Source organism: Primulina huaijiensis, chromosome 3 (genome assembly GCF_012295235.1).
Source record: "Primulina huaijiensis isolate GDHJ02 chromosome 3, ASM1229523v2, whole genome shotgun sequence".
NCBI lineage: Eukaryota > Viridiplantae > Streptophyta > Magnoliopsida > Lamiales > Gesneriaceae > Primulina > Primulina huaijiensis.
The window spans coordinates 28436055-28452232 of NC_133308.1; the positions used below are offsets into that span (position 1 = coordinate 28436055).

At 36.8% G+C, this 16178-nt stretch overlaps 2 protein-coding genes and 1 pseudogene across 4 annotated transcripts; all 3 read left to right on the plus strand.

Moving 5' to 3' along the window:
• Positions 1-1232: 1232 nt before the first annotated feature.
• LOC140972652 (L-ascorbate oxidase homolog) lies at positions 1233-3959 on the plus strand (annotated as a pseudogene).
• Positions 3960-4763: 804 nt separating this feature from the next.
• Positions 4764-9654, plus strand: LOC140974392 (autophagy-related protein 101-like). 3 transcript variants are annotated; one of them, XM_073437819.1, is made up of 7 exons: positions 4764-4981; positions 5067-5103; positions 5458-5543; positions 7028-7123; positions 7807-7933; positions 8067-8229; positions 9317-9654. In XM_073437819.1, the coding sequence occupies exons 1-7, from the start codon at positions 4949-4951 to the stop codon at positions 9441-9443; spliced, it is 669 nt and encodes a 222-aa protein (XP_073293920.1). In that variant the 5' UTR covers positions 4764-4948; the 3' UTR covers positions 9444-9654. The 3 variants fall into 3 exon arrangements, with proteins under 3 accessions (XP_073293920.1, XP_073293922.1, XP_073293921.1); XM_073437821.1 differs by having other exon boundaries at positions 4770-4981; positions 7807-7972; positions 9315-9654; XM_073437820.1 differs by having other exon boundaries at positions 4770-4981; positions 7807-7972; positions 9368-9654.
• A 1094-nt stretch (positions 9655-10748) lies between these two features.
• Positions 10749-16053, plus strand: LOC140972653 (uncharacterized). The gene is made up of 6 exons (XM_073435035.1): positions 10749-11940; positions 12098-12190; positions 12245-12328; positions 12434-12544; positions 12635-12974; positions 13209-16053. Exons 1-6 carry the CDS (start codon positions 10749-10751, stop codon positions 16051-16053), a joined length of 4665 nt encoding a protein of 1554 aa, XP_073291136.1.
• The last annotated feature ends 125 nt before the right edge of the window (positions 16054-16178 follow it).

Genomic DNA, 16178 nt, shown 5'->3' on the forward strand with positions numbered 1-16178 from the left:
AATTAATTATTTATAAGAACTCTTTTTCGCCCCCAAATTTATTTTTCTGCCTTTCACCCCTAATTTGGAGCTGTTGCACTAAACACCATTAGATAAGGTAATTGACTTTTCTTCTATCACTTCAAGCTCTAATGAAAAAAAACATTTTTGGATTTTTTTCCTAAAAAAAAAAATTTTACAAATACAATTACAGCTTATCAAAATGATATGCTTCACATAATATAATATTATGATTACATATAATAATTAATGTTTTATGTCCCCAAAATGGGCCCATAAATTGATATAGAATCCACAATTATCAAATAAATTTCGCTGTCTAAGGTGTCAAAAAAAAAAAAAGAAGTGAACTTTATATATTGAATATGACCCTTGGAGTCTGAGCTAAGCGTATTATGTACTGTAAGAAACATTTTACATTATTAATAGCACAACCGTATAATATGTTTAATTTGGTTTGTATTTTGTATCGATTTCACCACTTGGCTCATGGTTATATTCCAATGCTATCATAAGTTTGTAATCCGATCATATCAAATAAAACACAATCCTGTAAATATCAATGGATTTGTGATAGATTAAGTGCGTGATAGTTACATATATGAGCATCGATTGATATGACATCCAATATATTGAATATACAATAGAACTTACAAGGTTTCGACACAATCCAACTACACTTTAAATTAGTTTTGTGAAACAAATCGATCTATTTAGTTGATTTGAACACATGCATTGAATCAAAATGGTAAATTTCATAAGATATTCAAGCAAAATTTCAAGTTTGAGTTTTATAAATGGAGATTATCAGTAAGTTTGTGGATAAAAATGGATTCTTATATTCATTAATTAACGTAAAAATGATGACGCGAAAACTCGTGAACTGCACCGAAATATGCATTGAGATCTGGCAATTATAATCTCAATGTCAGTGTCATCACTTTTATTCAAATATCTGTCAGTATCACCACTTTATCTATTTATATACATATTTATAGTATCTATGAGTCGCTAAAAATCTTTGTTTTGTTGCGGTTTGATTGCAACTTTATTCGAATTCAACCTGGCATGTATCAAATCTTTCTGCGTTTTTTTTTCCCTGTTTTTTCTTTCTTTTTTGTTGAAATCCCACTTCATATCTGCTAGATTCTTGTCAGCATTTCATGTTTGGTCTAGGTTCGGTGTTTTTGTTGGTTTTAGTTCAGAATCCATTCGTTAAAATGCGCATAACGATGTATAGATTTCTTGGCGGGTGGTTAAGATTTAAGAATGTTTGATGAATTTGATGTGGATGTTTGCAGATACATTGGTTTTTGCGCTAATGAGAAAAGCATCGCTGCTGTTTTTCTCTAACAATCTTGGCCTTTTGGGTTGTTTCTGATGTGAAAGCAGAGGATGCTTACAAGTACTACACTTGGACTGTTACTTATGGAACTGCCTCACCTCTTGGCCAGCCTCAACAGGTCAGTACTGTCAGCTAGAGCCATCACAAGATTTTGAAAAGTAGGGTGAGATTTATGAGATGTTGATGTTGAGTTTTGCAGGTTATCCTCGTCAATGGTCAATTTCCAGGTCCTAGGCTTGACTGTGACCAATGACAACATAAGCCTTAACGTTATCGACAAGTTGGACCAGCCCCTTCTTTTGACATGGTGAGTCACATAAAACAACCACATATGGCAAATCAAGAAACTGACAGCAGTAATCTTGGAACCTGTGGCTTTCTTATATTTTTTTAAAAGATACACCAATCTGACCTGAACAAGTTGCTTTGGTACTCTGAGTTAGTTTCTTTTTGTCCAAACCACGTGTATTACTAGTTCTGTTGTTTTCTTAGGAGATTGGATTGCTTGAAAATTAAAACCTGTCATTTGAATTAGCTGCATTGTATGAATTAGGAATGGGATCAAACAAAAGAAGAATTCTTGGCAAGATGGTGTTGTGGGGACTAATTGTGCAGTCCCACCAAACTCGAACTACACATACAAGTTCCAAACTAAGGATCAAATCGGAAGCTACACCTACTTCCCATCGACTCTGATGCACAGAGCTGCCGGAGGATTTGGTGCGCTCAATGTGTATGCGAGATCTGTTATTCCAGTCCCATACGCCCCGCCTGCCGGAGATTTCAGCCTGCTTATTGGTGATTGGTACAAAACCAGTCATAAGGTGTGAGTTCAGTCTTGTCATGGATAATGCACTATAAGACTCATTTCCCGAGACTTGCCTTAAGGTAGTTAGAATCGTCAATAGAGATCTGTGTTCCTCGTTGGTGAAATCGATGAGAAAATAGTTGAAAATCACGGTGTTACTTTAAAAAAAATGCTTTACAGGGGCTGCAGCAGATTCTTGATTCTGGGAACTCTTTCCCTTTCCCCGACGGCTACTTATGTAAACGGTCAGGATCGAGCTACCTTCAGTAGTGATCAAGGTGATTTTCCGGGGGAAGTTTTAAATTCATGCACTCTTTATGTCTTAAATGGAATTTCGAAGCTGCCTTTTTTTTGGGCTATGAAATGCAAATCAGAATAATCAATTCCATATCAAGAGCTCTGTGTTCCAACTGTATCTTGATCTAAATTTTCAGGTAAAACCTGCATGTTCAGGGTCTCGAATGTAGGCCTATCCGCCTCCTTCAATTTCAGAATCCAGGGGCATAAATTGAAGCTAGTCGAGGTTGAGGGGTCGAATGTGGTTCAAAACGTGTATGATTCTCTTGAAGTACATCCTGGTCAATCCATTACGATTTTAGTAATCTTTGATCAGCCTCCAAAAGACTATTATATCATCGCGACCACAAGATTCACGACGACAGTTCTTTCTGCAACCGCGGTTTTACACGATGTCTCAGGCCCCGTTTCTGGACCCTTGCCACCCGGACCACCTCCCGAAATTGGGTGGTCCATCGAGCAAGCTAGAACTTTCCGGTAAAACTCGAAGAACAACAGACTTGAGAAACCAACAGCCAAAACTTTGTTTTTTTTCTTTTTGAAAAACTTTATGTTCCCGTCTTGTTTATAGGTGGAACTTGACATCCAATGCAGCCAGGCCGAATCCTCAGGGCTCGTTCCATTATGGGAACATTACAATTGACAATATCAAGGACGATTGTTTTGGCTAATTCGGCCCCTATCATAAACGGGAAGCACAGATACGCCGTCAATGGCATTTCTTACGTCAATGCTGACACCCCTCTAAAGCTTGCTGATCATTTCAATATTCCTGGTGTTTTCAGTCTTAATTCGATCCCGAGTTCTCCATCCAGCAGTGGCGCTTACTTGTCCACAGCTGTGATAGGAACTTCTCTGCACGAATTCATAGAAGTCGTCTTCCAACACAACGAGAACACCATGCAATCTTGGCATCTTGATGGATACGATTTCTGGGTCGTTGGGTATGCTGCCATGTTTAGAAAATAGTATTTAGGGGATTTGATCAGTTCTAACTTCTAACCATATTCCTATTGCTTGTAAAACAGATTCGGGGCAGGACAGTGGACACAAAGCAGCAGGAAAGAATACAATCTTGTTAATGCCTTCACCAGACATACCGCACAGGTAACTTCAAAACTCATCAGCATCATATGTTATTACATTTCTGCAATCATTTTCACAACATTTTCTTTCTGTTTTTTTCTTTTTTGATACATTTTTTAGGTATACCCGAATTCTTGGACAGCTATTCTATTATCATTGGACGAACAAGGAATGTGGAATTTGAGGTCTACAATGCGGGGAAGGCAATATCTTGGCCAACAATTATATCTGAGAGTTTACAATCCAATTCCCAGCTTGGCTAATGAATATTATATACCTACAAATGTTCTACTCTGCGGCAAAGCTGTTGGCAGAACCAAGATTCATGGCTAGCTAGTTCGAGGATTTTAATGAAATCGTGAAGTATTTATTTTTACCGTTTTCCAGTCACGAGAGGTTGACTGCTAGGCTAGATATTGAGGAAGAATCTTTGGCTATTTTTACACTTTGGTTTATTTTTATGTTGTTTTCTGTGATGAATATAGTTATATAACCACTTTTTAAATTATTTTAGGAATGTAAAATTATTTTAGGAATGTGTTTTCTTCTTTTTTTTCCTTGAGAACAAAATATTCCATTAATTATCAGACTAGTTCAAAGTCTTTATATAGAACATTTCTAAAACTAAAATAGGAATCCATTTCCTAAACACCATGATGGTCTGATAAGTTAAATCTCTTTGTACCCAAGAAATGAGCCACAGAGGGCGCTTCAGGAGAGCGAAAGTTGATAGATGCATGCATCCGCGGAATTAGAAACCACATCCCATGTAGTAGAAACGAGATGAGCATCAAATAGCAACAGCGAGGGTTCTTGATGAACTGGAAGTACTTGTTTTGCATTGGTTTTGGTCATCTATCTGTGACGATACAAAGATTTGAGCTACCCATATATCTCTCCGGTGGCATACAAATGATACAATTCAGCAATATGAGGAGAAAACCGGCATTCAAAATAAGCTTGCTTATAATGGAATAAAATAAAAATTGAATGAATTTTGGAATGAAATGAAAATAAAAATAGAATAATATATCTACTAAATTTTTATAATTGACATGAGAAAAAATGGAATTGAATAAAATATAATTATTTGTAATTATTACAACATTACCAACATGCAATAAAACAGAGAAATTTTTTTATATATTAAATACATTTTTCCTAAGAATTTCGCAGACATGTGCACTAAAAGCGTGCTTCATTAGGCCTCCAAAGTCGGTTTTATAGATTAACATGTGCGCAAAAGCAAATCCGCTTCTGGGTCTTCCAAACTGGTAACTGGAACCATTTACGCCAACACTAATCGGATCCGAGCTCACATCGGCGGCGGTCTCTCCGCTTGTTATCCTCTCTATTTTTCAAGATTCGAACATCTATATTATTGCTCTTCCTTGTCCAGGTGGACAATCTCGATGAATTGCGAAGTTTGCCAGCTCAAAGAACTCGTAAGTATCCTTTTTTCCCTAATCCTTTTGATGGCATATTTTTATACGCTACGGTTAACGATTAATTTTTCACGCAATAAATCAGGAAGTTGAGCATTTCGAGATATGTGAAGTTCTCCGGTGTAAGTCGACTTCTTTTTACCATTTTTTATTTTAAAACAATGGGTTTGTTATTTATGAACTGATGATTTGACTTTCTTATAGCTATGTTGATCGTTTATAGTGAGGTTTTTCCATGTTTACTTGTGTAGCTGAATTTTGATTCTTTTCGCAGTAATTTTTATGATGAAATTTTGAAATTGAGATTGATGTGTGATCTAGAACATGAATTTTATATGATCGCTCTTAATCTTTTTCTTTGGGAACCATGGGTGGTTACTTTGTTGAACAGGTCAAGATTTTGTGATATGCGGTTCTTTATAAGCGATGCCATTTGTGCTTACAATCGTTGATCGGTGTGAAATTTTGATGTGCAGGCATTCTACACACTGTGTTGTTCCATCGAACTTTAGGCCTAGTGCGCCCTAAAGATGTTGATTTGGAGCTTTTTGATATTACATATGTAAGTAATTCACATTTTCTCAGAGATCGGTTTATATGATCTTCATTGATTCCTTTTTTATTGATTATTCAGTTTCTAGCTGCAGTACATTAATCCTGCTCAGAAATTTTTTATAGTGAGCAAGTTTTGCATTGTCTTTCAGTAAAGTGTTGATTATTTTGATTGGGACTTTTAATGGATAATAAGAGATTGGGGAAATTACCTATCTCGTCCTGTAACCTGTATATTGTTTATTTTTTATTTTGTTATTAATCAATCCACATATTTAGTACATTAACTTGCATTTTTTTTAAGTTTAGCCATTTTTCACCTGCGTGCTGGCATGAAATCGGCTATGTAAACATTTTCCTGTAACATACCATCATATTTCTTCATCACATCATCACTTCGATGAAAAATAATTAAGTTTGAAAAAAATTGAAGATTAGCTATTTAGCATACTAAGGTTGTAAATTTACCGACAACGAAACCAAAAAATGAAACGAAACCAAAAAATGAAAAACATGTGAGTTACATAACTAAAAATATAATTTTTCCTAAAAGTTGTGCTTGGAGAGAGGGATTTGATTTGAGAAAGGATTTGAGAGATGTATTTCAAATATATTTCCCTTCAATTTTCTTTATCCAAACAGGTCGAGGAAATCCGACCACAATCTAAGAGATTTTGTCTCTGTTTTTAATAAAATTATTGGACCCAATTCTTTGAACAAAAAAAAAAGGTATCATTTGACATAAGTCTCCTCATGCATAAGGGATTAATTTACTTCTATCTGTGGTGCTTTAGTTGTGTGTATTACATGATTTAAACAATCAAGCTTTACTCTTTATTTAAGCTTTCTTTGAATTAGTGGAGTTGCACAAGCTTCTAGTTTGACTGAGTTTTGTAAATACTGAAGCGTCGTGGCACTTTTGCCTCCATAAGCAATTTAATAATTATGAGTTGAAACCAAAATTTGTAAGATACACAATAGAATACTTCTCGTTTATTTATAGAATCTTAATATGGTTGCCAAGGTGGTGCTTGATGTATGTTTCGATAATGACACAACGCATTATTATTTAAATTTCTGTTTTTCTCTCTTGTGTGATCTTTGGGTGGGTATTCATAGTATCACCATCAAAAAAATGTTTCTTTTTTGGATGGAATGCCAACATATGCTGACAAATTTCCTAGGTTCGATTTGGATGAAAGGAGTTTGATAGATTTGGATTTCAAATCCTTGCTACAAATCCACTCAAATTATTTGGTTAATTTTCAAATCTATTATCTTTGATTTTAAGGCATTTTTCTTAATAAAGCCAAGGTATTTCAAATCCTAAATATTATTGAGTCGTTTCAAATCTATTGTTAAAATGAAACCTCAAATCCAAATGAAGCCTTAGTTTTCCTGAAGTTCAATGCCCCGCTTCATGGGTAATTTGAGACGAAATTTTTTATTTTTGTCTTATACCAGTTCTTCACCTTTTTTATATCTAATATCCAGGTGCAATGTGGTGATATGGAGGTTGAGAGAAAAATTGATGAGAAGATCGACCAGTTCATTGATAGGGTGGAGAAGCACCCAAACAAGAAAAATCAGGTCCATGAATTGCAATAATCTTGAACTCTACAAAATCTGTGGTTCATACACTTGTGGTCAATCTATTTTTATTATTTTTAAGCGTGTGGAAGGACCAATGAACACAGAGGTTTCCTAGGCATTAATTGTGTCAAGACTGTCCATTAGTCTCCATCCACCTTTGATTTTTAACTTACCATTTGTTAATATCATTTTTTTTTCATGCTTAAGAACTTTCTTATATAATATGGACACACAAGGTCTACCTCCTTGTTGAATAATTCCATCCTAGCTGACATATTTTGCTGTTAATATTTTTTTTCTGATCCCCTAGGGCAAGATGATGTGGCTATTCTCTTTCTTAGGTACTTGGGTTAGTTTCCTGTTGCAATAGATGATGTAGCATGTATTCTCTTTTCAATGGAAAGGCTTATGAGGATCCAGTCTGTGGTGCATGTGTATTTTGAATACTTCATAGTAGTAAATGTTTTGAGAGCTGGTCAATTTTCTGAATTTAATACATCTAAATTACAATGCTAATCCACTCTGGTCGCGCTGAATGCAATTTTTTAGTGATACGTGTAGTAGTGTGAGAAGGAAATGGTAGACTTTATTATTAATGAATTGGATTCTGCCTTGAAAATCTCTTTCTGAATTCATTATATCTCTTGATGTTGTTTGTTCTGTATATTACTGGGACCCAGATATGTTTGTCCTTCTATGAAGTCAAAAACAAACAAGCCACATGGTTCACTAACAAAGTTGAACGCCTCCACTGGGAACAGTGGTACATCAATTTGAATGTTGCACAACACGCTAAAGGGCATTCTGGCAAGTCTCATCATTCAAAAATAGTATTTGATCCTGGAGGTAAATTTTTAATATGGTTTAGAGATACGAGATTTCACTCTTTACTTTTAGCGGGTATGTAGCTGTCACACTAATTTTATGTTATTGCCCACAGAAACTGTGGCGGAGGCAAGGAGTGCTCGGCGCACTGCATTGGAAGCTTCTCTTCGTGATGTTCTGTTTCAGATAATTAGGTTTGTCAATGATAAGAAGGATCATGTTCCTCCAATACCAAACCTTGAAGGTGTTTCATTTCCCTATGAAATTACCATCTCAAGGTACTCTCCATAGTCCATACCTTCATTTAGATTATTTTATCATGCCTTTGCTGGTAGCTTGTAGGGTTTTGGTATATTATTCTTATACGGTCTTATATACTGTTTTATTTCAATATCATGGTTTTATAAGGGAAACCTTTTCAATTTTTTCTGCGGTACTTATGATTTCTTGTATTTAAATGGAGTCGACTATAATCTCTTTATACATATATAGGGAACGGTGGAGGTTTTAAATCCTTATATAACCAGGGGATAGATTCTAATTTAGTTCAACTCAGATTATGCAAAATAAAATCTTTTAAATCTGGTATTTGGATGAATCATGTTTGCACTCAATTCTTTCCAAGGTCATGACACATCTTTTTACCATGTAATCTAATTATTTTTAAGTGGTGTATAGTTTATTTATGAGTTGAAAGTTAGGATTGTCTTTTTAAGATGAAAAATATCTCTTCATAAAGATATTCACTTGATGTCCAACTTATTGGCCAAGCTGAAGCCAGCATATGTGCTGTCAATTATTTTCCATGGCTTCCCATTGCTTAATCCACTACATTTTGCGTGGTTTTTAATTTTTCTAGATGAAATTTGCGTAAAGCTTCTCTTTGATACGCTAGAATGTCTCCTTAGCATTACCTAGGTTTGTAAAATTTTTACTAGGACTGCATAACAACCTACGTTAGATTTAAGTAGTTATTCCATCCAGATGCGAATGAAGCTCTAATTTTGAATTTGTTTGCAAAAGGTATACAAAAGGTGATTTTCTTACTGAACATACCGTATTTGGCCTTTTCTTTTCTTTCCTTTCCTTTCTGATAAACAAATCTTACTCAAATCCGGCTTGATTAGCAAAATATAGAATGTTACAGTTCACTTTATAGCCATAAGAGATGCTTCTTGGTACCACTTACGTCTGCCTGGTTTTCTATAGCAACTGACTAAGAGAAAGGCGTTTATATAGTTGGCCACGTTTAGATTAATATAGTTATCCACGTTTAGATACATTGATAATCCTCCGGTTTTGCAATTACAACAAATTATCAACGTCTCTTTCAATGTTGCTATTGTTATTTTTGTCTTCCTAGAGGTACCTGAAGCCAAGTATAAAGCTGCTTAGTTATGTACTGCCTTCTCTTAGTTCATCAGATTCTGCATTTGGGATGGACATGTTCAAGAGGATGCTCCAAACCGGGCATCCTACAATGCTCAGTTGACTTGCAACAACCCCAAGCCGACCCATTTCTTTTATTACAAGTGTTTGTCCAGGAACTCAAGTAGACTGCTTCACCTGTGAATATTAAGAGTGGGCTAAAGTCTGTGAATTGCAGCTGTAAGCTACAAGTGAGTCATTTGATTGAAGAAAGTGTGGATATGTACATATCAACATTATAACTGCCTTCCCAGAGTTTCATTTTGTTTTGTGTTTGTGTTCCTATAGGACACTACTTTGAGACTTTTTGAGAGTCATTTTTTGGGAAATCTTTGGAATCAAAATCAAACCGTTTAAAAAATTGATTATATTTTCCCTAAGAAAGTAGAATGGGAATTGGTGATTCTGAGACCGAACCACCCGCGGATGATTCGGTTCCAAGTTCTCAATAAGTAGAAGCAGAACCAGCTGTTTTCGAACCGAATCGTGATCGCGGCTTGTTGACTGTTATTCACATAATTTGGTGTGGGTTTAGAAAAACATCAACTCTGTTCAATTAAAAATTAAAATCTCAAAAAATCAGTATATCAATTAAGTAAAGAACGTAACTTCTTAATTTATAAATTAAATTAATTTTTTTAATGGTTGATAAAACCTATGGATGGGTGAGAGAAAACGACTGTTTAATTATTTGATAAAATTTTAATTTTTTAAAATAAATCGCGGGCCAACCAGCTTCAAGCCATAAGTCGTAACTCAGACAGGTAAGGTTGTTCCGTTTTGACCCACATACAAACGGGTTGATAAATCAGATCTCAATCCGTAATTTTTAAAAGCAGGTCGACTCGAGGGACCAAACCAAAATTGACTGGATGACTGCTCTAGTGTCATCCATACTTTGAAACAAATTCATCTATAATAATTTTCTAACTTTTTTTTCCAGGCACGTAAGGAAAAAATTTCTTAAAGCTGAATTTAAAATTTAAATTGATGAATTCATTTATAATAATTATTTTCAAAAAATCGTCGTTGTGAATTTCACATATCTTATCATATAAACATTTCAAATATTTCTTTTTAAATACTTTCTCAAATTCAATTTTTCCGATACAAATAAAACCTGAAAGTGTTTGGTGTGCCTAGTGATCAGGTGCAGCGCGAGGTTTAAAGAAGCTGTCTAGACATAATGCCTACATGTTTAAAACAAAAGGACAAACTTTTGAACTTGTAAAAGTAAATGTAAATCCACGGTATTAATATAATACTTAATCTCTCTCTTGCGAGCTCCGCTTTAGGGCTTCAATGGGAGTTGTATTCCTGTCGGTGGATAGGTGATGCTACTGGTTGCTAATCCAGGGAGTTTATTATCATGGATCCGGAAGAAATATCAAGACGTGTTCGATCTATGCAAATATCTTCAAACAACAAAAAAGACCCAATTATTATTCCAGAGGAATTGGCTTCAATAGGTAAACATCGGCTGGATTCCTGTCTAGTTTGCAAGATTTTCTCATCTAAGGCGGTCAACAGAGAGACTTTTCGTGTGCAAATGCCCCGCATCTTACAAGCGAAGAAACCCATTCAGATTGAAGTAATTGGGGAGAATATATTCCTCTTTCATTTTGCTTCTCTTGTTGATCGCCGTCACTCGCTTTTGGATGGACCTTGGTATTTTTTTAAGGACATGGCAATCTTTGAAGTTCCATCAAGTTTACAAAAGACTGTTGATTTGGTATTCGATAAAATTTCAGTTTGGGTACGATGTCACAATGTTCCTCTAGCGTTTATGCAGTCAACGATTCTCCGCAATCTAGGGTCGAAATTGGGAACGGTAATGGAGGTGGACGAAGGGGATGGAGGAAGTTGCACTGGTAGATATGCTCGTATCCGTGTCTCTTTAAATATCAATGAACCTCTACGTCAATGTCTTTGGGTTCGATCCGAGCAAGAACAAGAGGATATCTATATCATCCTTCTGTATGAAAAGCTGCCTAATTTCTGTTTTAATTGTGGTAAACTTGGGCATGTCCAGAGAGATTGTGAATTACATGCGGAGGATAGCTCGAATTTCCCATTTGGCAATTGGCTCCGAGCTTCTTCGATCTCAGGGGAGAGGAAAACATATTATCCTAGATCTAAATCTAATACCAGTAATGGTTCCCCTTCGGCAGATTACCAGCATTCAGATGAAATAAATGCACTCAATATTCAGCCTCGGTCAAATTTGCCTCCTCTTGGCACAGAATCTTCAAGGGAAAAAAGTGAGACGGATGAAAATTTAGTGTTATTACTACCGAAGCAGGCCCAACATTATGCTATGTCTGTTAATAATACAATTGAGAAAATGGTTGAATGTCCTGAACGGGAAACTCTGTTAACTACTGACATGCAAGTCATCCCAAGTGTACAAAAGAAAAATTGGAAACGCATGGCCAGGGCAAATTCAAAGACCAACCAAGGGAGCTCTGAAAATTTGATACCTCTGGATAAAGGAAAACGTGTGATGCTCCCTCATGAGAATCTTGAAGCTTCGAAACGTCCACGCACTCTTATGGATTCAGGTTTGAACATTACTAATAGTCTGGCGGAGGCTGCGGTGCAGCCCCGCCATTCCCAATGAGTTGCTTGGTATGGAATGCGCGGGGGCTTGGGAACCAACGTGCTATCCGTGAACTAAAAAGGCTCATTGCCATAAGAAACCTTTATTTTTCATTTCAGAAACTAAATTAACAGCTTCACAATGTCGATGGTGGTCAAGTTGGCTTCATTCAGAAGGCTTATTTGTAGTTGATAGCTTGCGTCGCAAGGGAGGTTTGATATTATTATGGCGGGCACCTCTATCGGTTTCCATTCAATCTTTTTCAGCTGGACATATTGATTGCCTGGTTAAGGAGGGTTTGACACAGTGGGGGTTTACCGGTTTTTATGGGAACCCTGTGACAGCAATGCGTAATCAATCATGGCAACTTATTAGGAGACTAGCAGGAATTCATGAGCTTAGCTCCTTGCCTTGGTTAGTTGGATGAGATTTTAATGAAATCTTGTTTGATTCAGAAAAATCTGGGGGTATGTTGAGGACTAATGCCCAGATGACAGAATTTTCTAATACTATTGATGATTGTGGCTTATGTGATATTCCAGCTCGTGGAGACAAATTCACTTGGTGTAATAGACGAAAGGGTGATGCATTGATTTTCTAACGGCTTGATCGGTACATCTGTAATTATGGGTGGCAATCAACATTCCCTGAGGCAGTGGTGGAGAACTTAGGTTTCTTTGGTTCTGACCATAGACCAGTTGCAGTACAATTGAGACCAGCTGCATCAGTTAAATTACACATTTCTCCCAAGCGTTTTACGTTTGAGCACAAGTGGTTTTTGGAAGAAGATTTTACAACCATTGTTACTAATAGTTGGGAAGGCTCTCAGGGAGATTTGTGTCTTCCTCAACGACTCTACAGATGCAGCAAGACACTTACTTCTTGGGCAGGGACTAAATTTGATCATCTTGGCCGAACATTACGTGAGCTGTATAAGGAGTTGGATAGTTTAATGACTTCTGATCACATTCAAAATAATCATGCTCGTATAGAAGAGTTGGAGAAAAGGATTGAAAGACTCTCGGATCAGGATGAATTACATTGAAATCAGCGTGCTCGGGTTAATTGGTTACAGTCCGGGGATCGCAACACTAAATTCTTTCATGCGTCGGCATCTAAGCGTCAAAAGAGAAATCTCATTAAGGGATTACTGAACAAGAATGGTAATTGGTGTTCTGATTTTAAAGATTTGATAAATATTACTGAAGATTATTTCTGCAATCTTTTCAGCTCTTCCAAGCCATCTTCTGAGGATATTGCAAAAGTGCTGGATTGTGCCGAACCAGTCATAGGTGAACAAATGAATGAAACTCTATGTGCACCTTTCACAGCTGAGGAAATTCGTAGAGCAGTTTTCGATATGCATCCTTCTAAGGCTCCAGGCCTTGATGGATTCACAGCTCTCTTTTATCAAAAGCTTTGGCCACTAATCGGTGATGATGTCACTCAGGCTACTTTGCTTATTCTCAATGAACAGAAAGATCTTTTAGACTGGAATGCCACACTTATTACTCTTATCCCAAAAATTCAAGAACCGATGTCATTAAAGGATTTTCGTCCTATCAGCCTGTGCAATACATGTTATAAAATCGTGTCTCGAGCAATCACAAATAGATTCAGACCTATCTTGGATAAGGTAATTGATCATTTTCAAAGTGCGTTCATTCCTGGTAGACTTATTCTTGATAATGTTATTGTGGGCTTTGAATGCATGCATTGGATTCGCTCCAACCGAAAGGCCAAGACAGGCTTCGCATCTCTCAAACTGGATATGAGTAAAGCTTACGACAGGGTTGAATGGATTTTCTTGCAGAATATGATGATTAAATTGGGGTTTGCAGAACAATGGGTCAATCTAATCATGAGATGTGTGACTTCTGTGACTTACTCTTTCCGGATAAATCACTCTATATTTGGTACTTTCAAACCATCTAGGGGGTTGAGACAAGGGGATCCACTATCTCCATATTTATTTGTGTTATGTGCTCAAGGATTGTCACACCTCTTCGCTAAGGCTGTGGAAAGAAATTTGATCCGGGGAGTTAAAATTGCTAATACATGTCCTGTAATCTCTCATTTATTTTTTGCAGATGATAGTCTGATTTTCTTCAAGGCGACCCGTGAGGAAAGTGTACAAGTTCGATACTGTATTGATTTGTATGAGAAAGCATCCGGCCAAGTGGTACATTTCGACAAATCTGCTCTTACTTTTAGTCCAAGCACCTGTCCGCACACAATATCTGAAATTATGGATGTTATGGATGTACCGATGGTGCACGGCCATGACATTTATTTGGGACTACCGACATTCTCAGCGCGTAGTAAACGATTACAATTTGGTTATTTGCGAGAACGGGTTGAGCAAAAAATTAAATCTTGGAACAATCGATTTTTCTCTATGGGGGGAAGAGAGGTGCTGATAAAATCAATTTTGCAAACTATTCCATCCTATGCAATGTCATGCTTCAAAATACCGGTTTCTATTTGCAAAGCAGTGGAACAAATTTGCGCAAGATTCTGGTGGAAAGATGCTAGTGGTAACAAGGGCATGCATTGGATGAACTGGAAAAATTTATGTAAACCCAAGAGTGTGGGAGGTATGGGCTTTCAAAGTTTGGTAGCTTTCAACAAATCTTTGTTAGCAAAACAAATCTGGAGAGTCATTCAGTCACCCAACTCTTTGGTGGCCCGAGTTCTCAAAGGCAGGTATTTTAAAAATTCAGATATTATGCAGGCAGGAGTGGGCTCAAATCCATCATATGTTTGGAGATCTACGTTGTGGAGTAGAGAAATTATTCAAAAGGGGTTGTGTTGGCGTGTAGGCAATGGCCAGAGTATTCGGGCTTTTGCAGACCCTTGGATCCCGACGATTCCATCTTTTCATAGCAGTTTACATCTTTCTACTGGAAATCACCTTCGAGTGTCACACTTTATTTCTGGAGCGGGGACATGGAACGAGTCTTTGGTTATGCAATGTTTCCCTAAACATGAGATTGATGATGTCCTCAATATTCCGCTGCACCGACAGGGCTGTGATGATATACGATATTGGACTTGGAGCAACAATGGTAAATATTCGGTTAAAGATGGTTACCATTTGGAGACTGGAAGCTGGGACACTCCACCTTTCAATTCTCGGCAGCCTCTTGGCATTTGGTGGCGGAAGATTTGGAAACTCAGATTACCACCGAAAATTCGTATATTTTTGTGGAAAGCTTCAAGAGCTTTCTCATCATATTCCAACTCTTGGGACATGCTCGATGTGCAATTTTCATTATGCATCTACTTGTCATTGCCTTTTTTTTTTTGTTTAGCTATTAAGGATGTTTGGAAAAATACTCTTTTTTGGTATTGTCTGAAAAAACATCGTGATGCTTCCTTTTTTGATTGTGCTTTATATTTGTCAAAGAGTTTTAATCAGGAGGAATTCGAATTGTTTGGGGTCTTTTGTTGGGCGATTTGGCGTGAAATTTGTAACCGAAAGCATGATGCCGAGGGTAAGAGCATGAAATTTAGAGTGGATTGGGTTTATACATTTATCGATTCGGTTCGCTACTCTAGATTAAAGTGTGTTATCCCAGTATGTACCTCACAAATCTTATCAGATCATTTATCGAAACCACCTAGCCCTAACTTATTTCGGCTAGATGTTGATGCGGGGTTCGATACCAGGCGTAATAAATTTAGTGTTGGAGCAATAATAAGAGATTCACAGGGAGTAACTAGAGGTGCCCATGCTCTTATCATCTGTAATCCCGGTAGTGTCCTTGCAGCTGAAATTCTGGCTATTCGTTGTGGTATGGATCTTTGTCTACATGTGGGCGTTGCTTCTGTTTGTATTTATTCTGATTCTAAGGAGGCGGTTCGTGTAGTTCTCAACCCAGATATGGACGCTGGTTATGTTGGTGTATTGGCTCTTGAAGTTCATTCTATGTTCCTAGTGAATCATTTTGTGTCAATCAAGCATATGCATCGTTCGGCCAACACCATTGCACATTTTCTTGCTCATAGAGCATTCAATAACTCTTCTAATTTACTTTGGCTAGATAGAAATATTCCATCTTGGCTTTCTTGAATTGTAACTCGGGATTTTCCGACTTGATGTTATGAATGTTTAAACTTTAAAAAAAAAAAAAGTAAATGTAAATCCAGGAACTCTTGTCATATGTATTTCAATATTCACTCCTTATTTTTACTTTT